This window comes from Nerophis ophidion, linkage group LG15 (assembly GCF_033978795.1).
Source record: "Nerophis ophidion isolate RoL-2023_Sa linkage group LG15, RoL_Noph_v1.0, whole genome shotgun sequence".
NCBI classification, from domain to species: Eukaryota; Metazoa; Chordata; class Actinopteri; order Syngnathiformes; family Syngnathidae; genus Nerophis; species Nerophis ophidion.
Window position 1 is genome coordinate 23,572,481 of NC_084625.1, and position 25,364 is coordinate 23,597,844.

Consider the following 25,364-nt stretch of genomic DNA (forward strand, 5'->3'; position numbering starts at 1 on the left):
ATATTAAATGTGCATTTCTTTATGTATAAGTGTGCAATAACTAAATAAAAGAAAACTATTGGCTTCCCTTTATATGATTAGTTTTATTTGTTCAAAGACTTCCTGTATCCAGGGATTTAGTCACCAAGTTTGTTAACTGGAACAAAACTGACCAAAGTAACAATGTTTTAATAATAAGAACAAGAAAAAGAAAAACATTGAACTTGTCACTTACTGATACTGCAAACAATGGTGTCAAACTTGTTTTAGTTAAGAACCACATAGCAGTCATGGTTGCCATCAAAGGGGCACTTGTTACAGTGAATTTCGAGTTTAACACCTGTGCTCCAATAGGTGTAATATTATCGACATCTGGATCAATTACTCCTACTTTAGATTGACGCTTTAGCGATTAGCTTGTTAGCGTGTGTGTGTGAAGCATGCTTAGCCATTCGTTTTCCTATAATCCTTCAGTGATAATGATATTTGGAGGAAACTTAAGTTTACTTTCCGCCATACCAGTGAGGATTAGTATCTTAGAGGAGGCTCTACACTGTGGATAGACAACGCGTTTGTTGCTTGCTTTAAAAAACGATCCAGGGTTCTGGCAAAACATGCAACCTCCTGGAATTCATGCAACTCCTGGATGTGCATAACAAGTCTGTTTGTCCCTCTTTTGAAATAATCTTTCACATGAATACAAGCGTTACAGAACACTGCGATTAGTAGGGTAACAACATAGCTTATTCATAATGAAATCATTTACTTTTCAAAACGAGTACCAGTAAAAAAAATTCACTTTCCAAACTCATTTTACAAGGTGAGGACTTCCGAGTGATCTTACCCCATTTGTCTGTTCTCGTTACTGAAATAGATGAGGCGCGAGACGTGGAAGAGAAGCTCCACAAAGTAGTGCAACACCAGCAGGACCAGACCCAGGCGGTTCAGACTGCAGGAAAGAAACCACGCATGAGGATTGTTTTGCAAACGCAACACGGCATTGTTGTCGCTTTCTTCCCAGACTCTTACTTGAGGATGTAGGCGCCCGCGATGTGGACCAGGTAGAGGAATATGTACACCAGCTGGCGCGGAATGTCCTCCTACACGGTAAACACAAAGGGCCAAATATTTACACAACAAGGCCTGGAATTGAGAAGGCAGGGAGGCTGGGTTTCTTTGGAAACAATGCTGCAGAACCAAGGAGGTGAGGCAGGAAGTAACCTCGGGATCCAAACACAGGCTGGAAGACAACGTCTCAATTTTAGCCCACTGACTAGGAAGCATTGAACAACTTCAACTTGCCACTAAACTAAAAACGTACTTTTGTGTTACAGGTGAAGTGACAAAGAAAAATAGTATAACATCTAATTAATATAAAAAGAAACCCCCCGCCACCCCAAAAGGGACAAGCGGTAGAAAATGATGGAAACAAGCTACAAGCCAAAATGACTTCCTGGGTGCAATTTGGAAATGGATAGTGTAACCAAATTGTTGATGTAGCTTGTTTACTTCATATGCAATCAGTAGTCATTTCTTCAACTTCTGTAGTTATACTAGTGGTGTTCCTCAATGTTCCATTTTAGGTCCTCTCTTTTTCATCATTTGGGCTATTCGGCTGGTGGCCCGCAAGTTCAGTTTAAAAAAACTTGTGAGATGTAAATATAAACAGAATACAATGATTTGCAAATCCTTTTCAACCCACATTCAATTGAATGCACTACAAGGACAAGATATTTGATGTTGAAACTCATAAACTTTATTTTTTTTTGCAAATAATAATTAACTTTGAATTTCATGGCTGCAACACGTGCCAAAGTAGTTGGGAAAAGGCATGTTCACCACTGTGTTACATCTCATTTCCTTTTAACAACACTCAATAAACGTTTGGGAACTGAGGAAACTAATTGTTGAAGCTTTGAAAGTGGAATTCTTTACCATTCTTGCTTGATGTACAGCTAAAGTTGTTCAACAGTCCGGGGTCTTGTTGTCGTATTTTAGGCTTCATAATGCGCCACACATTTTTGATGGGATACATGTCTGGACTGCAGGCGGGCCAGGAAAGTACCCGCACTCTTTTACTACGAAGCCACGCTGTTGTAACACGTGGTTTGGCATTGTTTTGCTGAAATAAGCAGGTGCGTCAATGATAATGTTGCTTGGATGACAACATATGTTGCTTGGATGACAACATATGTTGCTCCAAAACCTGTATGGACCTTTCAGCATTAATGGTGCCTTCACAGATGTGTAAGTTACCTATGCCTTGGGCACTAATACACCCCGAATACCATCACAGATGCTGGCTTTTGATTTTTTCGCCTATTAACAATCCGGATGGTTATTTTCCTCTTTGTTACGGAGGACACCACGTCCACAGTTTCCAAATATAATTTGAAATGTGGACTCGTCAGACCAAAGAACACTTTTCCACTTTGCATCAGTCCATCTTAGATGAGCTCGGGCCCAGCGAGTTGTTGATAAATGGCTTTCGCTTTGCATAGTAGAGCTTTAACTTGCACTTACAGATGTAGCGACCAACCGTAGTTACTGACAGTGGTTCTATGAAGTGTTCATGAGCCCATGTGGTGATATCCTTTACACACTGATGTCGGTTTTTGATGCAGTACCGCCTGAGGGGTCAAAGGTCCGTAATATCATCGCTTACGTGCAGTGATTTCTCCAGATTCTCTGAACCTTTTGATGATTTTAAGGACCGTAAATTGTAAAATCCCTAAATTCCTTGCAATAGCTCGTTGAGAAATGTTGTTCTAAAACTGTTCGACAATTTGCTTACAAATTGGTGACCCTCGCCCCATCCTTGTTTGTGAATTACTTAGCATTTCATGGAAGCTGCTTTTATACCCAATCATGGCACCCACCTGTTCTCAATTAGCCTGCACACCTGTGGGATGTTCCAAATAAGTGTTTGATGAGCATTCCTCAACGTAATCAGTATTTATTGCCACTTTTCCCAACTTCTTTGTCACGTGTTGCTGCTATCAAATTCTAAAGTTAATGATTATTTGCAAAAAAAAAAAAAGTTTATCAGTTTGAACATCAAATATGTTGTCTTTGTAGCATATTCAACTGAATATGGGTTGAAAACAATTTGCAAATCATAGTATTCAATTTATATTTACATCTAATACAATTTCCTAACTCATATGGAAACAGGGTTTGTAGTTGAATATCCCCACTGTAAAGCATTAGAAAAGGCGGACAATGTTTATTATTGTTCTTAGACTTAGACAAACTTAAATGATCCACAAGGGAAATTGTTCAGCAGAGTACCTCTGTTATAAAGGATGGAAAGTGTAAGGATGGAAAGGACAATGCAGGTATAAAATAGACAAAAATGTAGTGTAATAGCAATATAAAATATAACATATGTAATATTTACTTAATATATGTACATTATATGATATATACTGATATATTATATTTTTATATCATATATACAATATATAAAAATGTTTGTATTTTAAATAATATTCTTGTCCCGGGGTGTACCCCGCCTCCAGCACCCCCACAACCCTGAGGGGCGGTATAGCTCAGTTGGTAGAGCGGCCGTGCCAGCAACTTGAGGGTTGCAGGTTCGATTCCCGCTTCTGCCAACCTAGTCACTGCCGTTGTGTCCTTGGGCAAGACACTTTACCCATCTTCTCCCAGTGCCACCCACACTGGTTTATATGTAAACAATTAGATATTGGGTTTCACTTTGTAAAGCGCCTAGAGTCACTAGAGAAAAAGCGCTATATAAATATAATTCGCTTCACTTCACTGAGAGGGACAAACAGTAGAAAATGGATGGATGAAATCACAAGCCTCTTTCATGCAGAAACGCCACAAAATAGCTGCATCACAGCCGTAACAGAAGATCAAGAATTGTGCCTCTGAAGAAAACCAAGCTTAACGGGACATTGTCACAACTTTGTACACTTTAACACACCGACTCCTCATCCTGCAATATGTTTATTCTGGTTAAACTTCACATCAGTACCCAAAAATCCAGGAAAATTGTGCGGTTTATACAGAACGGAGGCAAGGAAAATAATCTTCCATAGGCTTTGTGAAAGGGGCTGGTCTGCTCACCACTGTTGTATGTAAACAATTACTCATTCACAAGACTCCAAAAATACAGCAACATCAGAGATGCATTAATTTAGCATTTTTAAGCACTCTATTCGGTTGTTTAGGGCCCCTACGCCACATGCTTATGGCAAAAGGTCACTTTAGTAGCTGATCATCGTTGTGGTTAACATGCTCTGTAGGTGTTTGCTTACTGATTACTACTCTCTGGAGACTTCATGACATTGCACTTCCTGTGCAATGTCTGGTGTCATTAGAATGCCGACTTGACAGAATGTTATTACAGTCCCGTTTAAATGAAGAATGACTCCTAATCCTCATGAAGAAAAATTAGTAGAACCATGCGCAGACCAAGGTCTTTCTGTGTCAATCTTACCATTGCCAGGTCTAAATTGGATGCAAAAGTGTACCAACATGTTCGAATACGTTCTCGCCCTGCTACTATTCAGGTGAGAGGCATGGTTTATGATTAAGAATAAGCGAGGGAAGCGAGGAGGCAGCTGGCCAGTCAATGATGAAAACATTGGCACATAATCTTGTAATCACAATGCCTCTATAGTTTGTCTGCCTTAGCGCTTATAATAACAATTTCACTAATACTTAATATTCAAGTCACAAAATGTAAATGGAGTTTTGTTAGCGGTTTTTGGTTACTTATTTATTGAGTTTTATGGGCGAAATAGAGGACCTCCCATTGTGTCTGTCGTAAATGGATTTTAATTTACGAGTTGGAATGCATTAAAAAAATACATCAGTCGTTAAATATTTCATAATGATTGTGAACAATAGGTAAAATCCTAGGAACAAGTACAGTATCCCTATAGGATGTAGGATCTAAAAGCATTTGTTTTTTTACATTTTTGCCTATTTGTGTTTTGTTAACTTTCTAAATTAATGTTGAAGCAGCATCGCAGTTTTTAGTTACTTTCACTGCGCTAAGCGATACATTTTATTTCGACCCATTGGACCTATCAACCTATTTGTTTTACCTTTCTTTAAGAACGTTGGACATTATCTGGGATATAAACACATGACTATTGAACATATTGGATTGAACTGAATTTTAGTGGTCAATGTAGCCTTTTTGCTTATTTTCATACCTGATTATTCACAGTAAATACAAATCTTTACATAAATTGTCAAATATAATACACTATTTCATAGACATTAATTCAGCTTTGAAACTTTATAAAAGTGTGTGCTTTGTGACACAATTCAGAGTATCAAAGCTGAACTAATGTCTCATTTTTTTTGAAAAATATAGACTATTCAAGCTGGACTGAACAATACAAAGAAGCTTTATGAACTTTGAATGATCACATGGTCGTGCTTGAACATTGGACAGCTTCTAATGAAGACAACATCGCTGACCTAATTAAGCGTATGGCTCCTTTGGAAAAAGAAAAGGCTGACGATCCTGAGAACAGAAGCCCTTCTTCAAAACCTTTGTTTCATAGGTATTCCTGAGCGAAGTGAAGGAAAGAACATGATAGCTTTTATCATTGACTTAATTCCTCCACTCCTTGGCATAGACAATTGTACAACGGCACTTGCAGTCGTTCTCTAGATGTTCCAAACAAACAGATCATCTGAAAGGCGATCTTATGCATAAGGGTGCCCAGGAACCAGATATTTCCTGACTTCAATGCCGCCCTCATTCACAAACAGCGTGAGGTTGACTCCGTTAAAAACAGACTTTGTCCTGCCGACTTTAAATATTCTTTGCTGTATCCCTGTACGCTGAGAGTAATGGAAGGGAAATCAAATATGTTCCAATCTTCAGAGGAGGCTGAAAATCTTCACGACCGTTTCCAATCTCTTCTCCGTGAATGGGTTGTGAGTAGATCCATTACTCCTATCTTTGTTTATTTAGTGGACTGTTTTTCTCGAGCATCGTTAAGGGACCTACATTGACTATTATTTCTGCATTCTCCTTTTCTGTTGCTACCTCTTAAACACTTTGAACTGTTTTATTTATTTCAAGTGACGTACTGGAAGAAATTGTCGTAATACCTGTTTTTCAGGACACTTTTTTGCTGTCATCCTTGACTTTGCTTAATATGCTATGTTTTGTTTTAGGGTTTACCTATGTGCATTCTATGTGCTCTGTAGATTTCTGCTGATTTTTGTTGCTTGGCGGGCTATGCTTTGTTGGCCCCCTTCTAAAGAAAATGTTTATGTACACAGAGCATGTGGTAGTTAATTTCCCTCTTTTTGTATGAATGTATGCGTTTGTCTGTTTCTCTGTTTCTTTTTTTGTGTCTGTAAATGTCTGCTTTTTTCCCCTCTTACCATCCCCAGCTACCCATTTCCCAAACCCGTACTTTTTTATTTACAATTTCTATTTTATATAGTACAATTTATCATTTGAAAGGGTTATTATTAATCATAATATCAGGAGCCTTGCACCAATTGATTTTTTAGGACTTGGGCTAACTCATTACTCTTTCTGAGACATGGCTGCATGATATCGTTTTAAGATGAGTTGAAGATAGACAACTTTGTACTTTACCGAGCTGACGGGGGCTCAAAAGGAAGCTGGGTGGTAATTTCTGTAGTTTCTCATCTTAAATCAAAATGCATAATTTCAGAAGTCCAATCAGTTAATTTTGAATCTTTTACAAGTATCAATTAGCATGAAAATAAAATATTAAATATTGGTACCATTACCCTTTATAGACCTTCCTCAGCCCCAGCTGACTCTACCAAGTTTATACTATCAACTATTAAGTATTTTAAGAAATGTAATGAATTGATCATTTTGAGTGTTTTTAATAAAAACAAACATTTCATGGTGCAAATTTCACCCATTTAATATATGAACCTACTGTACTTAAGTTGATCCCCGATCTGTATCATTAATAGACTGGATACTTGTTACTAACCCTGAGAGGATTATCAAATCTGGTTTAATGTCTGACTGCTTTAGTGATCACCGCCTGATATAGTGTTTGGAAAATTTAAATGGCCCGATCTTCCCTAATATATACAAAAATTAGACCGTGTAAAAAAACATAATGTGACCTCATAAAGTGATGTGGTCAATAATAATTTGGGAGACTTGAATTAATTTCCTACGTCTACTTGGAACTTCTTTTGTTGTGAAGCAACTAATGTAATAATCAACCATGCTCACATGAGAGGCATCAGAGTTAAATCAATCAATCAATCAATTAATCATCAATCAATGTTTACTTATACATTATAGCCCTAAATCACGAGTGTCACAAAGGGCTGCACAAAGGCACAACGACATCCTCGGCTCAGATCAAATGTGACCTATTGTGCAAAACCAACTTTTCCTAGCTGATGGAACCTGCTTATAGGTATTTGGGATATGCATCAGTCCCAAAAATGTTAAATCAAACTGTGGAGGAATGGCTGAGATATTTATAAAACAATCTTGGTTTCCATCATACTCTCATTCAAACGAGCCTTTGAAACTTTTATTAGTAGATTGCACAGTACAGTACATATTCCGTACAATTGACCACTAAATGGTAACACCAAAGTAAGTTTTTCAACTTGTTTAAGTTGTAAATCTGGACTTTTTTGGACTTTGCGCCAGATGTGACATTTTCGCTGGTTGTGACATCAGTGGATTATTCTTATATGGTAGAAATTTACCCGGAACAATCCTCATGTGTCAGCCATATCAATTCTGATGAAACATAATTTGCAACAAGATTTCAATACCGTACAACAATTTTTTGATAACAGGCTTGTTCTTAGTATGAAAAAAAATCACGTGAGTTTATCTCATTTACCGGAGTTCCATATTAATGTTAATGCTGGAACTCCACTAGAGTGAGTTTATGTATTCAAATACTGATTTTATTTGTAAAAAAAATGTGTGGCTGTTGGGGCTCTGTACAAATCATCCATTCTTTTTCATTCCTAGATAAAAAAAAAAAATTCTCATGTTACTTCCAATACGTGATTATGCTGATGTTTAACCAAAACAGTACTGACTTTATCCTCAACCCTCTCAGCATTTAATGTAATTATTCCTGCAGATTTGTCCTGAGGTGTTCATTCAAAACTCACCATTGTGTCATGTATGAGACTATTATTTGGCTTAATCCTAAATTGAGGACTCACTTTCACTTTTGTTTCTTTTTATATGCATCTACTTTCAGTACATGTTCCACTTTACATCGAACTTTAGAGTCAGTGTACAGCTCCTTATTCTCTAAGACTTTTAGCCCTGCAAGTAGGTGACGACTTGTCCAGGGTGTTAAATCTTTAAACCAAATGTATTTTCCTACTTGCAAACAAGTTGTTTTTGAAGTTGTATTCTGTTGCTACTAATGTTGTATTGTATTGTAATCTATTGCAATGGTTTATGTAAAGTTGTGTGAGCCGGTGTGATGCGGGGTGCTATGGAAGTGTTTTGTGTTTTATTGGAATGTATGTTTTATGTTGTTCTGTATTTGTATGGGACCACTCTGAAAACAAAATGCTGCATCTCAAGGAGCTATCCTAAATAAAACTGAAATATCTACCAGTAATCAGAATGTGTGAGTGTACCTAAAGTTGTGGCCATTACCTTCTTTGTCTTCTGGAAGTAAAGCTCGGGGAGGGCGTGAAGCCAGTAGCCAATCTGACAAATGTAGTAAAACTTCATCTGGAACCTGCAAAAATTATGACACATTTACATTTGGAATGCTTGCTTTCATTGTGAGTGTTTGTGTAAGTGTGACAACTCACGGCATCAGCGTGTGGGGGTAACCTTCCCACAGGGAAACTGGACTGGACAGAAAGTTCTCCTGTGACATGGACACGTCTATATTTTATATTCAAATTCAATTGGAGACTTCTTCAATGTCATCATTTATAGCATGCGTAGCATTATCATTTAGCCACAAATATGTTCTAATTGTGAGCATTTGCAAATAAATTGAGAATTTCTTGTGTATTCCACATTGTTGATTTTCTCCTCGGAAAAAGTACAATAAAATAAAACAATTGTATTGTATAGGAATAAAGGTTTGAACCTGTATATGTTGGCCACAAAAATGTTTTAGGATAAACTTGCTACAATGTACATTATTTTGTGCTTTCTTCCATGTTTTAAGCTTAATCATTTAATAAATATCAGCATTTAACGATGACGCTTGCTTACGTAAACCTACAGATATTAGCATTAAGGGAAGGCGGTAGGGGTGGGAATCTTTGAGCACCTCATGTTGTGATTACGATTCAGGGGCTCTTATCAGGAAAACAAATAAATACAACAATTATATATACACACATATATATATATATATATATATATATATATATATATATTGCGCTTTTCTATTGTTAGATACTCAAAGCGCTCACAGAGAAGTGGGAACCCATCATTCATTCACACCTGGTTGTGGTAAGCTACATTTGTAGCCACAGCTGCCCTGGGGTAGATTGACGGAAGCGTGGCTGTCAGTTTGCGCCTACGGCCCCTCCGACCACCACCAATCATTCGTTCACCGGTGTGAGCAGCACCGGGGGCAAGGGTGAAGTGTCCTGCCCAAGGACACAACGGCAGCGATTCTGATGTCAATAGGTGGGAAGCGAACCTGCAACCCTCAGGTTTCTGGCACAGCCGCTCTACCCACTACATATACTACATATAAATATATATATATATATATATATATATATATATAGTACCCGCACTCTTTTTTTAGGAAGCCACGCTGTTGTAACTAACACGTGCTGAATGTGGCTTGGCATTGTCTTGCTGAAATAAGCAGGGGCGTCCATGAAAAAGACGGCGCTTAGATGGCAGCATATGTTGTTCCAAAACCTGTATGTACCATCCATCCATCCATCAATTTTCTACCGCTTATTCCCTTTCGGGGTCACGGGGGGCGCTGGCGCCTATCTCAGCTACAATCGGGCGGAAGGCGGGGTACACCCTGGACAAGTTGCCACCTCATCGCAGTACCTTACAACATTAATGGTGCCTTCACAGATGTGTAAGTTACCCATGCCTTGGGCACTAATGCACTCCCATACCATCACAGATGCTGTCTTTTGAACATTGCCTCGATAACAGTGTGGATGGTTCGCTTCCCCTTTGGTCTGGATGACACGATGTCCAATATTTCCCCAAAAAATTTGAAATGTGGACTCGTCAGACCACAGTACACTTTTCCACTTTGCATCGGTCCATCTTAGATGATCTCGGGCCGAGAGAAGCCGGCGGCAATTCTGGATGTCGTTGATAAATGGCTTTCGCTTTGCATAATAGAGCTTTAACTGGCCCTTACTGATGTAGCGACCAACTGTATTTAGTGACAGTGGTTTTCTGAAGTGTTCCTGAGCCAATATGGAGATATCCTTTAGAGATTGATGTCGGTTTTTGATACAGTGCCGTCTGAGGGATCGAAGGTCACCGTCATTCAATGTTGGTTTCCGGCCATTCCGCTTACGTGGAGTGATTTCTCCAGATTGTCTGAAGCTTTTGATGATATTATGGACCGTAGATGTTGAAATCCCTAAATTTCTTGCAATTGCACTTTGAGAAACGTTGTTCTTAAACTGTTTGACTATTTGCTCACGCAGTTGTGGACAAAGGGGGGTACCCCGCCCCATCCTTTCTTGTGAAAGACTGAACATTTTTTTGGGAAGCTGTTTTTATACCCAATCATGGCACCCACCTGTTCCAAATTAGCCTGCACACCTGTGGGATGTTCCAAATAAATGTTTGATGAGCATTCCTCAACTTTATCAGTATTTATTGCCACCTTTCCCAACTTCTTGTCACGTGTTGCTGGCATCAAATTCTAAAGTTAATGATTTGCAAAAAAAAAAAATAATGTTTTATCAGTTTTAACATCCAATATGTTGTCTTTGTAGCATATTCAACTGAATATTGGTTGAAAATGATTTGCAAATCATTATATTCCGTTTATATTTACATCTAACACAATTTCCCAACTCATATGGAAACAGGGTTTGTATATTATGCGTACTCCAGCTCATAAACTTACAATAAAACATGATTTTATCGCTATATTGCACACAAATTTTGAGTTTGCACTTCAATCTCAATGTTGTAGGTTATTTATTTGTATGTAATGTACAATGCTACATTTTTTGTTTGCAGAATAATTTAATTCAAGACATAAGTTTTGCCCTTGATTTAATTCCTTGAAAATGATTGCATGAAAAGTACAAATTATATCTTGTCTAAAAAGAACAACATTAAACAATTAGCATTTTGTTAAGAGTAGGATGCAGTGCAAAACTTGTTTTCAATTATTTTGGTCATCTGTATTTATTGGTTTCTTTAAAAAGTAGGGGGGGGGGGATCAGAAAATTATATATAAATATATATATATATATATATAAACATATATATATATATAAGGGCTGCAAATCTTTGGGTGTCCCACGATTCAATTCAATACAGATTCTTGGGGTCGTGATTCGATTATAAATCGATTTTTTCGATTCAATTCGATTCTCGATTCAAAAACGTTATTTTTCCAATTCAAAACGATTCTTTTTCATTCAATGCATAGGATTTCAGCAGGATATACCCCAGTCTGCTGACAAGCTAACAGAGTAGTAGAAAAAAAATAAAAAAGCTTTTATAATTGTTAAGGACAATGTTTCATCAACTGATTGCAATAATGTAAATTTTTTTATAACTATTAAACGAACCACAAATATGACTTATTTTATCTTTGTAAAAACATTGGACACAGTGTGTTGTAAAGCTTATGACATGCGATGCAAGTGTAAGCCACTGTAACACTATTGTTCTTTTTTTTTAATTTTATAAATGTCTAATGATAATGCCAATGAGGGATTTTTAATCAATGAAATTATAACTAATATTGATACTGTTGTTGATTATATTCATTTTTGTTTCACTACTTTTGGTTTGTTCTGTGTCATGTTTGTGTCTCCTTTCAATTGCTCTGTTTATTGCAGTTCTGAGTGTTGCTGGGTCAGGTTTGGTTTTGGAATTGGATTGCATTGTTATGGTATTGCTCTGTATTGTTCTGTTGGATTGATAAAAAAAAAAAAAAAAAACCCCCCAAAAATAGATTTAAAAAAAAAAGAAAAAAAAAAAGAGAATCGATTCTGAATCGCGATTCGTATTCAAATCGATTTTTTCCCACACCCTTAAAGTATATATATATATATATATATATATATATATATATATATATATATATATATATATATATATACACATACACACATATACTAGGGGTGTAACGCTACGTGTATTTGTATTGAACGGTTTCGGTACGGGGGTTTCGGTCCGGAGGTGAACCGAACGACACGGACATATTAAGTAGCACCGCACGATGTGTAAACAATGCACACCGAGTCACCATGAATTGATTAACGTGGACCCCGACTTAAACAAGTTGAAAAACTTATTAGGTGTTACCATTTAGTGGTCAATTGTACGGAATATGTACTCTACTGTGCAATCTACTAATAAAAGTTTCAATCAATCAAAAAAATAACAACACACGGCATGCTAGCAACGACTGGGCTATGATAGACTGACCACACCTCCTCTTTTCACGGGATATGTCCTCTTTGCGGAGCTGTAAGGGTGGAGTTTCTTAAATGCCTCGAATGTCCGGCATTTTAAGTTAGGGTTGCGTGTATTTTCAATGTACGTTCAGGGTTAAGAAGGGGTTAAAAACAACAAAAAAAGTGCTGCACGCAGCAACATTCGTTAGGGAGGGGCATAGACAGAGAGAGCGAGAGAGTTATGATAAACGCCCCAGGCTCTGCTTTTTACCAATAGATTTATCAGATTTTATTTTTTATTTTCTACTGCAGGGGTGACAAAAGTGTGCCCCGGAGGCCATTTGCGGCCCACAGCCAATGTTTTGAAGGCCCACGGCACATTCTAAAAATACTATCAAAATAAACCAAAACATAAACAAAAGTGAAATAAAAAAGCTTAAAGGCAAAATGTAATTTAGAAAAAGTTGCAACGTTGACTAATAAAACAAAGCTGTTGTTTTTCTTTCAAGCTGTCATTGCTCAAAACATAATATTGAATCAAAATCAATGTTATTATGAATTATTGACATATCCAAGTTTCCGATTACTTCACATCATATATTCCACTAAGAAAAATATTTTTGGTGGAAGATTTAGCAAATTTGTTAAATAAATAATCAAAAATTTGTATATTTTGTTGTTTTCTTACTGTACCGAAAATGAACCGAACCGTGACCTCTGAACCGAGGTACGTACCGAACCGAAATTTTTGTGTACCGTTACACCCCTAATATATATATAATATCTGTTTGTGTTTTTTGTCGGTTACAGATCACATTATCACTACCATCTTAATTTCAGTTTTTTCTCACTACATAATGTATTTTTTGCTCTTTCTAATAGAATTTTTAGGTTTTGTTTTTTTGGACTATCTGGTGTGGGCCAACAAACTAACTGCAGGCCACACCTTGTACCACTTTGATCTAAAGTGTCTTCAAATTGATGAACAAAGAAGTAAAGAAATAAAGTTACTGTTTACTCTAAAATGCTTGAACACGCGCACTCGTAAAGCTGCTATTTGATTGGTGGAGCTGCTTCATGTGCGTGTGATTGCTCTGTAGATTTCCTGTTTATACGTTTACTACTCTAACAACTTAACAGCAAGTTAAACGACAAAATGTGAAAATAGGTGTGGTCTTGATGAGGAAGTGTAGTTAATACAATGAATAGGCCAACAAATGTTACTCACAGAGACGAGGATGCTCACGCCCCAACCAAAGGAGAACAAGTAGAAAGTGCTGAGCTGACCGGACTCGTTGAACTTGCTGTGTTTGGTTTTGGAGAAATGCTTCTTTCTATTAATTTTCTGTGCCAAAGAGCAATAAGCAAACAATGAGGATGAGCAGCATTGTAAACCATGCATATGAATATCAAATAGTATGTGACGAGTGAAGTGTGACTCACATCTAGCACGTACTCCTGGATGATGGCGTGCATGATGATTGCCACCAGCATGTAGAAAAAAATGGTGGCTAAATCTTTGATGCCGTGGTGGAAGTGGTTCACAGCAGTCTCCTCTGGCCCTTCGATAACACACTGATTATTGGCAAGTCATCACAGGAAGTAACTGTTGCAAATATGTGTACAGTGCACAATGTTCCATTGCAAGGAAATGAAACTAATTTAGATGATAAGGTGCTCTCTCTACAGATAAATTATAGCCACACAAGAGAGGAGAAACAAAACTTTGCTACGCACCGCTACACACGCCACACAAACAACACTACAATGCTACTATGTTGTCAACATGTGGAGTAAAATTAGAGATGGACTGAATAAGGAATAAATGAAGGAAAGATGGAGCATGATGACACATTAATAAGACTTAAACAGGTAAAACCAGATTTGTGACAGAGAAAATTACGCTTGCGGGTACTTTCATAGCAAAACTAAACAGACTATGAAAAGTGACACCATTTTCCTATTGCTTGAAGAATGTGTGTCATGAACAACCATTTGGTTGCAGAGGGAGAGGGGGGAAAAGGCGTGCCAACAGTGACACCAGGTGGCCAAATGTTGCAGGAACAGGCTTGACTTTTCTCTCTTGAGTGATCACGTGCTGAATGTGGCTTGGCATTGTCTTGCTGAAATAAGCAGGGGCGTCCATGAAAAAGACGGCGCTTAGATGGCAGCATATAAGGTGGACACTTACATGGCTTTTGTAAAGACACACATAAATTGTTGTGTACATAATTCCTAAACACTAACTGAGGCTTGGCCTAGTTTTTATGATAATATCTATTCGACCACATTTATCTTTGCTGACACGAGTTATTGAATTCTATGTTTCATATTTGCAGTCCAAGTCATAAGAAGGGTTTATTACAAATGTTAGACATTAAACATGTTTAATATATTTAGCAACCAATCTAAACTCAGTGTTTCCCACAGATTGGCAATAATTTGTGCCGGAAGGGGCGTGCCCAAGGGTTTAATGGGGGCGTGAACCTGATTCACATATCACCTTCCTGTATCTAGAAAAATAAAGAAAACAAAAAATGTATCTGTGGCAGCCCGCCACAAGTAAATTTAGGGCTGCTAGAAATAATTTATGTATGGAAAATAGAGTTCCCTTATCGGGGTTTAGACCTAATGAACTATGTGAAAATGAGAAAATAGGTGTACAGGTTGTACGCGAGATTTAGTTGTAAGCAGAAAAGTATGTTTAAAAAAAACCCTCAAAACTGATAAAAGTTGTTGTATCAGTTTAGAACATTTTGCATACAGGATGTATATTTAAATGGCACTCATACTTGGGTACAATGACTCTGTAAATAAGTTACAAAAGACACGTAGGCCTGCCTGATAGGACTGTGACTGTACAATCAGGTGGGGTAGAGAGCACCCTAGTCGGCTATCTGGCACAGGATTTGTTAACCTTGACACAAGCTGGACTTGTGACAAGACTCAGCCCAAAATGTGCAACCACACCACAAGAGAATAAAGACCAGCTGGTTAAAAACATGCGCTCAAAATGTTCATTCCACTTACCGTTGGTAGAGATGGTGACGTTGTACTGGACCGTGATGAACAATACTGCAAACTTCGATGTTACCTGTAAATTTGGATACGCAAAATGCAAAAACATATCAAAACAGGTTTTAAACGGTACATCACTGTTGAATAGTCACAATATGATGTGTCAGAGTTTTACTCATCCCTGCCCAACCACAGATACATTTACAGTCCTCGAGTAAAACTGGAGAGCATTGTAGTTGAAATTCCTTTTTTTTTTTACCACTTACGGCATTAATGTCCAAAATGCTTAGCTGATTGGAGAGCTGGTGGGTCCATCACAATGACTTTATTTGATCAGCTGTTTGTAAACAATTCAGGTATGTAAATAAAAATGTATAAAATCTCAGTGTAAATAACAAATTTCACAACATACATATTTAAAAAATCTATCTATGAATGTATACATATATATATATATATATATATATATATATATATATACAGCCTATTTACTTTCTAATGTTTGCTGAACTCTAAAGTTTGGAAAATATGATATATCCTGTTGCTTCAATTAATTGTTATGAAAATATAAAATGATACAATTCTGGACTGCATAGAGTGCCCAAAACTTAATAAGCGGACATAGTTCCCGCATAGTCCCATAGCGCACACATGAACAGCGGAGATTGATGTTTAAAATGATTTTTATGATTTTATGTTAAAAGTGCAATTTCAATGTTGATGATGTGAATTTACGAAAACAACTATAAAAATTCGGCAAGCAAAAAAAAATATATTTCATGTAAACTATTTTCCCTAAATTATACTATGAGGCAATAAAGAGTGTTTAATCTGATTCAACAAACAAATACATTTATAGATTAGTCTATTACTAAAATAATCGATAACTGCAGCCCCAATTTAAACGCGGCCCAGAAAATTAAACAGAAAATTAGGAAAGCTAAATATATTCCAAAAAAATTGTAATATTGATGTAATGGCCGCAGTGGAAATTTCATTGACCAATAATATTTGTCAACAACCTATTTGTCCCTGAAGAAAACAAGACAATAACAAAATTAGTCAACATTTTAGTCAACGAATAAAAACGAGTTGAAAATGTTGACAGAAACGAAATCCAATCATATTTAAATTCGTCCTGTAGATGAGTGGGGACAAGTTGGAAATATATCCAATCACAGCTCTTTACAAGGTACATACGAAAGAGGGGTCGGAAGTTGTATGGATTTAACATGTTCCACATTGTAATATGTCTAGACCTAGGAGAAATTGAAGAGGACACATTTAATTTCATGCTATATGATGCCATCAGCAGGTGAGTTATCAATTATGACAACCACACAACTGTAAATTAAAGATAATCTTACCGTAAGTAAATTCATTTGCCTCAAGGAATCGTTTATTTAATTGTAAATCTGAAGGAATGTCAACTTTTAATGTCACACGAGCAGCAAAAAGTGGAAATTGATGCAGTGTTTTATATTTACCTATTTATCCATTTGAGGCGGACATTTATTAACAAATGAAAGGTTCCAGCCTCCCTGCAACACCAAAATGCACAAGCGGTAGAAAATGGATGGATGGAGGAACATTTCCACACCAAATGTCTGTGTGCTGCTTCTGGTTCTCCCGCCTCAGAAACAAATTATGACGAAGGCATGCATCGTTACTGCGATTCACAACATACCTGCTTTGCCGGCGAAGCAGCATAAAAAATAGAGAAAGTGCCTGAAAGATATTTATTGGCATTGACCCGTTGAACTAAAACTATATCACCCCTGAAAACAAATGCTTTACAGAGTTTAAATAAAAGTGCTTACAAATTAACTTTAAATAGGCCTTATATTTTATAGTTTATATTTTAGTCGACTAAATTCACTGTAATTTTAGCTTACTAAAAGGTGATGTACTTTCGTTGACCAAAACTAAATCAATTTAGATTAATAAAATTTGACTAAAAATAGAATACATTTTTGTTGGAAGACTAACTAAAGTTAAATTAAAAACTTTTGTCAAAATTAACGCTGAAATAGTTAATTAACTTAATCAAGGGTATCAAAAACAATCACACAGTTGGGCTAAAATTGTTATTTTTGAATTCCACTTGTGATGATGGACTTTTTTTTTTTTTTAAACACTGGTGTGGAGAAAAAGTACGTTTGTGAAAATGTCCGTAGTCATGTACATTCGTTCCCGCCTGAGGAATTCTATTTTACCGACAGTCTGAGTGTCCGTGCATGCATCTCGACTGGTGAGCAGGGGATAACAGAGTGGGAAAACTACGGGTGAGGGGGATGCTTTGTATGTACACTGTGGTTGTTTGTTTTAATAAAGTGATTGTTGATGGACCACCTCCTCGTTATCCTTTAAGATTTGGTCAAAAGCTACATAGCACAGCAAAATCTGGGAGATTTGTAACTTCAGATGAGATGTCGGTAGTGAAGGGCAATTTTGGAGGGATGGCAAGTCTCAGCATGCTTTCTTGTCGTTACAATGATCACTTTTGACTGTATTAAAATACCCGGGTGAAGTTGCAAATCTTTGCAAATAATGAAATAACTGCTTTCAGTTTGTGCTGCAACTGTGGCGTGAAAAAATTGTTTGCGTTGTTAAAGTTTTTAAATTATTCTAAAATACATTATTTGACAAGTGACGTCACCCACCTTCCCCAAATTTCTTCAAACCTGTCTCCATTTTTTTGTGCTGTAAATTGTTTTTGTCTATGTTGTCTATTACCAGTTTAATGTTATTAACATGCTTATTATTTATAACCAGCACCCATTTGTTAGTGTTGCTATTTTTGTCTAATAAAGTTCTTATATTTACGTGTTATTTAAAACCAGCCCCCCCACCTTGTTCCATTTGTTTGTGCTGCAAAATGTTGTCTATCAGTTTTTTAATGTTATAAGTGTGTTATCACTTATAACAAGCGCCCCATCTTTCAAAAACCTCCAAAAACATGTCCAAAATGTTTGTGCTGGAAATTGATAAAATATTATTCATAACCAGCCCACACTGCCTCATCCAAATCTCCCCGAAAGTGTCCCATTTGTTTTTACTGCAAAATGTTGTCTAACTATTATAGTTTTTATGTTATTGACTTGTTACTATTTATAACCACTCCCCCACCTTGAAAACAATTCTCCAAACTTGTCCCCATGCATTTGTACTGCAAAATGTGGTTGCCGTAACTATTAGTTTTTATGTTAACGTGTTATTAATAACCAACCCCACCATATCGTAAGATCTCTCCAAACTTGTCCCCAAACAGTTTTGCTGCAATATAATTGTCTGTTAGTTTTTTGTTACTAACTTATTTATAACCAGCCACCCCAACTTGTAAAAACCTCCCCAAACTTGTCCTATTTGTTTGTGCTGCAACATTGTGTTGTCTAAATATCATAGTTTCTATGTTAGCAATGTGTTATTTAAAACTCCCCAAACTTATTCTTTTTGTCCATTAGTCTTAATATTATTCATGTGTTACTTATAACCACTCCCCCACCTTGTCAAAATCTCCTCCAACCTGTCCCAAACGTTTGTGCTGCAAAAATATTTTGATTTTATGTGAATGTTTTTCAGTTATTAATGTGTTATTTTTCATACAAGGCCTCCTCCTTGTCAAAACGTTTCCCAAACGTCTAGAGCAGTGATTCTAAAACTAGTGGTGTACGGGCTCTATCTAGTGGAACACCACAAAACAAGTCTGTAAATATGCACTGTATGTGGCGTGTCACTGTTGATTATGTTTGTGCATTGTGAGTAATGCTACAGGGGCCAAAAACATTGAAAATATTTGTTAAATAAACCCCCTGTCTTGTTTTAATGAATACTTAGGCCTACGTCACTACTCTATTCTAACGGTCATTATGGTGGTACATGGAGAGCAAAGTGTTTTCTTAGGTGGTACTTGGTGAAACATATTATCAATTGTGCATCAAACATTTATGCTGCTATTTTTTTTTACTATATTATAGTTTTTAGGCTGTTAATGTCTTATTACTTGTAACCAGCCTCCCCATCTTGTCAAAATCCCTCCAAATCTGTCCCAAACGTTTGTTTTGCAAAAATATTTTGTTTTTATGTGAATTTTTTTCAGTTATTAATGTTTTATTATTCCTAACCAGCCCTCACCTTCTCAAAACGTTTCCCAAACTTCTTGTCGAGATCAGTGATTCTCAAACTAATGGTGTACAAAAAAAACAAGTCTGTAAATATGCACTGTTTGTGAAGTACCACTGTATATTATGTTTGTGCATTGTGTGTAATGTTACAGTGTCCAAAAATATTGAATATATTTGTTAAATAAACGCCCTGTCTTGTTTTAATGAATACTTGGGCCTACATCGCTACTGTATTCTAATGTTGGTCATTATTGTGGTACATGGAGAGCCAAGTGTTTTCTTAAGTGGTACTTGGTTAAAAAGTTTGAGAATTAGATTATTCTATATGAAGTAGGAAAATAATGGGAAGGAAATTATAAGAGTGAAAAGAAAGTAAGGGAAAAGTGTCATTGTGGCGCATTTACGGTACTTTACTTAAAAACAAAAAACAGGAAGTTGATCTTTACCCAGATGCACATTGTTGCTTTACAGAAATTATGTTTTGGAAATGATTTTAATTTATATAGGTGGCAAACTAGTGGTGTACGGGCTCTATCTAGTGGTACACCAAAAAACAAGTCTGTAAATACACACTGTATGTTGAGTATCACTGTTGATTATGTTTGTGCATTGTGTGTAATGTTACAGTGGCCAAAAACATTGAATGTATTTGTTAAATAAACCCCCTGTCTTGTTTGAATGAATACTTAGGCATACGTCGCGACTGTATATTAATATTGCTCATTACAGTATTGGGCTACATGGAGAGCAAAGTGTTTTCTTAGGTCAGGGGTGTCAAAATAATTTTAGATCTTTACCATGAATTGATTTACGTGAACCCCGACTTAACCAAGTTGAAAAACTTATTCGGGTGTTACCATTTAGTAGTCAATTGTACAGAATATGTACTGTACTGTACAATTAACTAATAAATCAATCATTCGAGGGCCACATGGAGAAACATCTACTCCCAAGTGGGCAGGACTGGTAAAATCACAGCACGATAACTTAAAAATAAAGACACCTTCAGATTGTTTTCTTCATTTAAAAATAGAACAAGCACATTCTGAAATTGTACAAATTACAATGTTTTTTTTTTACACTTACATGTTGGGGTTAATAGTTTTCTAACTTTTTTTGTCATTATTTATACTTTCTGAATAAATGACGTGATAATGTTCACCAGTCAATTCATTGGCGTTAATTTTCAAATCTATCAAGACAAAAAAATAATATCAAAATCAAATTACAGGATGTTATTTATGTAGTTTGATCATTTTCCTCGACTGATGTACTAACATGTGGTTTATTTTGTACATATGTAGCATCATCTACAAAGATACAAATAATTGCTATTTCTACATCCGGTGGACTCATTTAGAACTTTTTTTTGTGCTGTAAATTGTTTTTGTCTATGTGTAGAAACAGTTCAATGTTATTTACATGCATATTATTTATAACCAGAACCCGTTTGTTAGTGCTGATGTTTTTGTCTACTAAAGTTCTTATAACGTGTTATCATTTAAAACCAGCCTCCCTCCCGCCCCCACCATGTCCCATTTGTTTGTGCTATGTTTGTGCTGCAAAATGTCTATTATAGTTTTTTAATGTTACAAGCATGTCATCACTTATAACAAACCTCCCACCTTTTAAAAAAACCTCAAACATGTTCCAAATGTTTGTGCTAGAAATTGATAAAATATTATTCATAAACAGCCCACAAAGCCTCGTCAAAATCTCCCTGAAAGTGTCCCATTCGTTTGTACTGCAAAAAGTTGTCTTACTATTATAGTTTTTGTTATTGACTTGTTACAATTTATAACCACCCCCACCTTGAAAACAATTCTTCAAACTTGTCCCCATGCATTTGTGCTGCAAAATGTTGTTGCCGTAACTATTAGTTTTTATGTTAACGTCTTGTTAATAACCAGCCCCACCACCTCGTAAAATCTCTCCAAACTTGTCCCCAAACAGTTTTGCTGCAATTTTATTGTCTGTTAGTTCTTTTGTTACTAACTTATTATTTATAACCAGCCACCCCACCTTGTAAAAACCTCCCCAAACCTGTTGTATTTGTTTGCGCTGCAACATTTTGTTGTCTAAATAAATAAACAAATGACAAATGGGTTGTACTTGTATAGCGCTTTTCTACCTTCAAGGTACTCAAAGCGCTTAGACACTACTTCCACATTAGCACACACATTCACACACTGATGGACGGAGCTGCCATGCAAGGCGCTAACCAGCACCCATCAGGAGCAAGGGTGAAGTGTCTGGCTCAGGACACAACGGACATGACAAGGTTGGTACTAGGTGGGGATTGAACCAGGGACCCTCAGGTTGCGCACGGCCACTCTCCTACTGCGCCCCGCCGATCTTTACTAATGTGTTATTTAAAACACGGACCCCCGCCGTTTTTAAATCTCCCCAAACTTATCCCAACTGTCTGATCTGCAATTTTTTTGTCCATTAGTCTTAATATTATTAATTTATTACTTATAAGCACTCCCCCACGGTGTCAAAATCTCCCGAAACCTGTCCCAAACCTTTGTGCTGCAAAAATGTTTAGTTTTTATGTGAATGTTTTTCAGTTACTAATGGGTTATTTTTCATAAAAGCCCTCCACTTTGTTAAAACGCTTCCCAAACTTCTTCTCAAGAGCAGTGATTTTCAAACTATTGGTGTACGGGCTCTATCTAGTGCAGGGGTCGGCAACCTTTACCACTCAATGAGCTATTTTGACCCGTTTCACAAAACAAAGAAAACAATGGGAGCCACGAAAGTATTTTGAAATTTAAAATGAAGTAACACTGCGTACAAAGTTGTTTTTTTTGCTTTGTGCTATGTACTGTATAAACCGGGGGTCTCAGACACGCAGCCCGCACCTTATTATGAAAATTTAATGTTAGTGCGGCCCGAGTTTTATATGAATGCTGCTTGACAACATCACACTTGCCAACCCTCACAGTTTTTTTGGGAGTTTTATATGAATGCCGCTTGACAACATCACACTTGCCAACCCTCCCAGTTTTTCTGGGAGACTCACACTTTACAATCCTCCCAATTTTTAACTGTTCTCTCGAAAGTCTGCTGATTTTCACCCAATCAACAATAATAAGGATGTGCTGTGATGGGCTGATGGCACTGCATTTGATGCTCTCTACAACCGTTACATAAGGCTTGCCAACCCAGTCACATGTTGTATGTGGCTTCTGCAGACACATGTAAGTGACTGCAAGGCATACTTGTTCAACAGCCATACGGGTCACACTGAGAGTGCCCGTTTAAACAACTTTAACATCTTTACTAATATGCGCCACACTGTGAACCCACACCAAACAAGAATGACAAACACATTTCAGGAGAACATCCACACCGTAACACAACATAAACACAACAGAACAAATACACAGAATCCCAATAATCCCTAACTCTTCTGTGCTACATTATACGCCCCCCACTACCACCAAACCCCGCCCCCCCCTTCGTGCGCTGGGTTTGGTCTTAGTGGGGGTGTATAACGTAGCCCGACACCGCCCGTAAGAGTTAGGGATGCATGGGATTCCGGGTATTTGTTTTGTTGTTTATGTTGTGTTACAGTGTGGATGTTCTCCCGAAATGTGTTCGTTATTCTTGTTTGATGTGGGTTCACAGTGTGGCGCATAATAGTAAGAGTGTTATAGTTGTTTATATCACAACCCTCAGTGTAACCTGTATGGCTGTTGACCAACTATGCCTTGCAGTCTCTCACGTGAGTTGACAACAGCCGCACATGACATGTGACCAAGACATGTGGCCGGCCGGCATGCAGATAGCATGGTGCAAAAGCAGACACGATGACATATTCTAGAGCAGTGGTCCCCAACCACCGGGCCGCAGAATTATTTTTTTACACATTTTTTTTAATTAAAAAAATAAATAAATAAAATAAAAAATATATATATATATTTTATTAAATCAACATAAAAAACACAAGATACACTTACAATTATTGTACCAACCCAAAAACCCTCCCTTTTTCATGAAAAATAAAAAATAATAAAAAATATATAAATAAATAAGACAAAAAGGAAATCTTTAACATCAATATTTATGGAACATGTCCAAAAAAAAATCTAGCTGTCAACGCTGAATATTGCATTGTTGTACTTGTTTTTACAGTTTGTGAACTTACATTCATATTTTGTTGAAGTATTATTCAATAAATATATTTAGAAAGGATTTTTGAATATTTTTAAAATATCTCACGTACCCCTTGGCATACCTTCAAGTACCCCCATTTGAGAAACACTGGTTTACGGTACTTTACTTTAAAAAAAAAAAAAAACAGGAAGTTGATCTCTACCCGGACAGACATCGTCGCTTCACAGAAATTATATTTTGGAAATTATTTTAAACTATGTAGGTGTTGATATGTTATATATTGGTGATTGCATAGAGAAATGTAGCTTCTTGTTTATATTGAGCAAAGGAAAAAAAAAAAAGGGGGAAAAAAAGTTGGGGTTCGTGCGGCGTCAGACGAATGACTGCCCTCCTCAGAATGCCACGTAACACATCCAATGTTACACGCAAACCAAACCGGCTGTTGCTCAATCAATAATTAAAATGAAAAGTTGCATTCAAACGTCGCTTTTTTTTAATTTTATCTCATAATGCTGAGTGGGCTTTAACTTTAAACTTTTCTGGCGCCTGTTGAGGATTTGATGCCAGTGTGAAGCGAAACCGGAGGGAAAGTAGTAATGGCGGCTTGAATTAAAAACGCTTTTTTTTAATTAAGTGACTTTTTTGTGTCGTTTTTATTTTTATATAGAAGACGGTTGCGGTGCTCATCGTGGGAACTTTGTAAGGAGGAAGTAGCGCGAAGAAAAGAGAGGCAGCTAGCTGGCTGGCGAAAGACAGCGGCGTTATGTTTGCTCCTCTCCACACATTTGCAGCCATTTGACATGAATATTGCATTTACCTCGAACATCAAGCCGAGCAGGAACACCATAGCAACGCAGGAAACAATATCTGCGTGGTTCTGGATCACAAACTCATGGCTCATCACCGGCGGGTTCTTGTTGCTCTTCTTGCGGATCCCCATGTTGGCGCGATTCGCTGCTACTTCTGGGCGACTGTGAATTGTTTCTTTTCGGCTCAATTCCGTCTTCTATGGTTTTTAGGTTCCCCTTCTGTTACCGAGCAGCACCAGCAGGGCCAGGCGGCGATTAAATGGCGTGTCACTCCTGACTCCTGTGCGGGGTGGGAGGGTCCACGGAAGAGTGGAGCGCCGCGTTCGAGACAACAAGCTTCGCGGGGATACAGGAAACCGCTGGCCGAATCTGGCGCCATCTGCAGGTTGGGGGGTATACTTGCATGTTTTTTTTTTGTTTTGTTTTCCTTTGGGAAAAAACGGTGAAATAAAGGGAGTTGAAAGTAGAAAATGTTTGCAATATTTAAGGAACATCTCCCAATATAAAGCTTCAGTTATTTCAAAATAAAAAATGAATGTTGTTTTTAAAAATATAAACTGGAATGCACACCTTTTAACAGTGGCGAGCCCACTTGCCGACCTTGAGACTATCGATTTCGGAAGGTGGGGTACGGGCTGTATATATTTTCAAGTATTCTTATATATATATATATATATATATATATATATATATATATATATATATATATATATATATATATATATATATATAT

The 25,364-nt window shown here is 37.0% G+C and overlaps 1 protein-coding gene across 2 annotated transcripts in view; it reads right to left on the reverse strand.

The window, feature by feature from the left end:
• Positions 1–24,950, reverse strand: part of tram1 (translocation associated membrane protein 1) — a 30,984-nt gene extending 6,034 nt beyond the window's left edge. The window contains exons 1-8 of one of the 2 annotated variants that reach the window (XM_061921871.1): positions 24,640–24,950; positions 15,589–15,652; positions 14,002–14,114; positions 13,787–13,903; positions 8,779–8,837; positions 8,618–8,702; positions 1,009–1,079; positions 824–928 (exon numbers count right to left, since the gene is read on the reverse strand). In XM_061921871.1, coding sequence (XP_061777855.1) covers positions 824–928; positions 1,009–1,079; positions 8,618–8,702; positions 8,779–8,837; positions 13,787–13,903; positions 14,002–14,114; positions 15,589–15,652; positions 24,640–24,762 — 737 coding nt within the window. In that variant the 5' untranslated portion in view covers positions 24,763–24,950. Of the gene's footprint in view, positions 1–823; positions 929–1,008; positions 1,080–8,617; positions 8,703–8,778; positions 8,838–13,786; positions 13,904–14,001; positions 14,121–15,588; positions 15,653–24,639 lie in introns of both variants that reach the window. The other variant, XM_061921870.1, reaches the window with a different exon arrangement.
• Between the last annotated feature and the right edge of the window lie 414 nt (positions 24,951–25,364).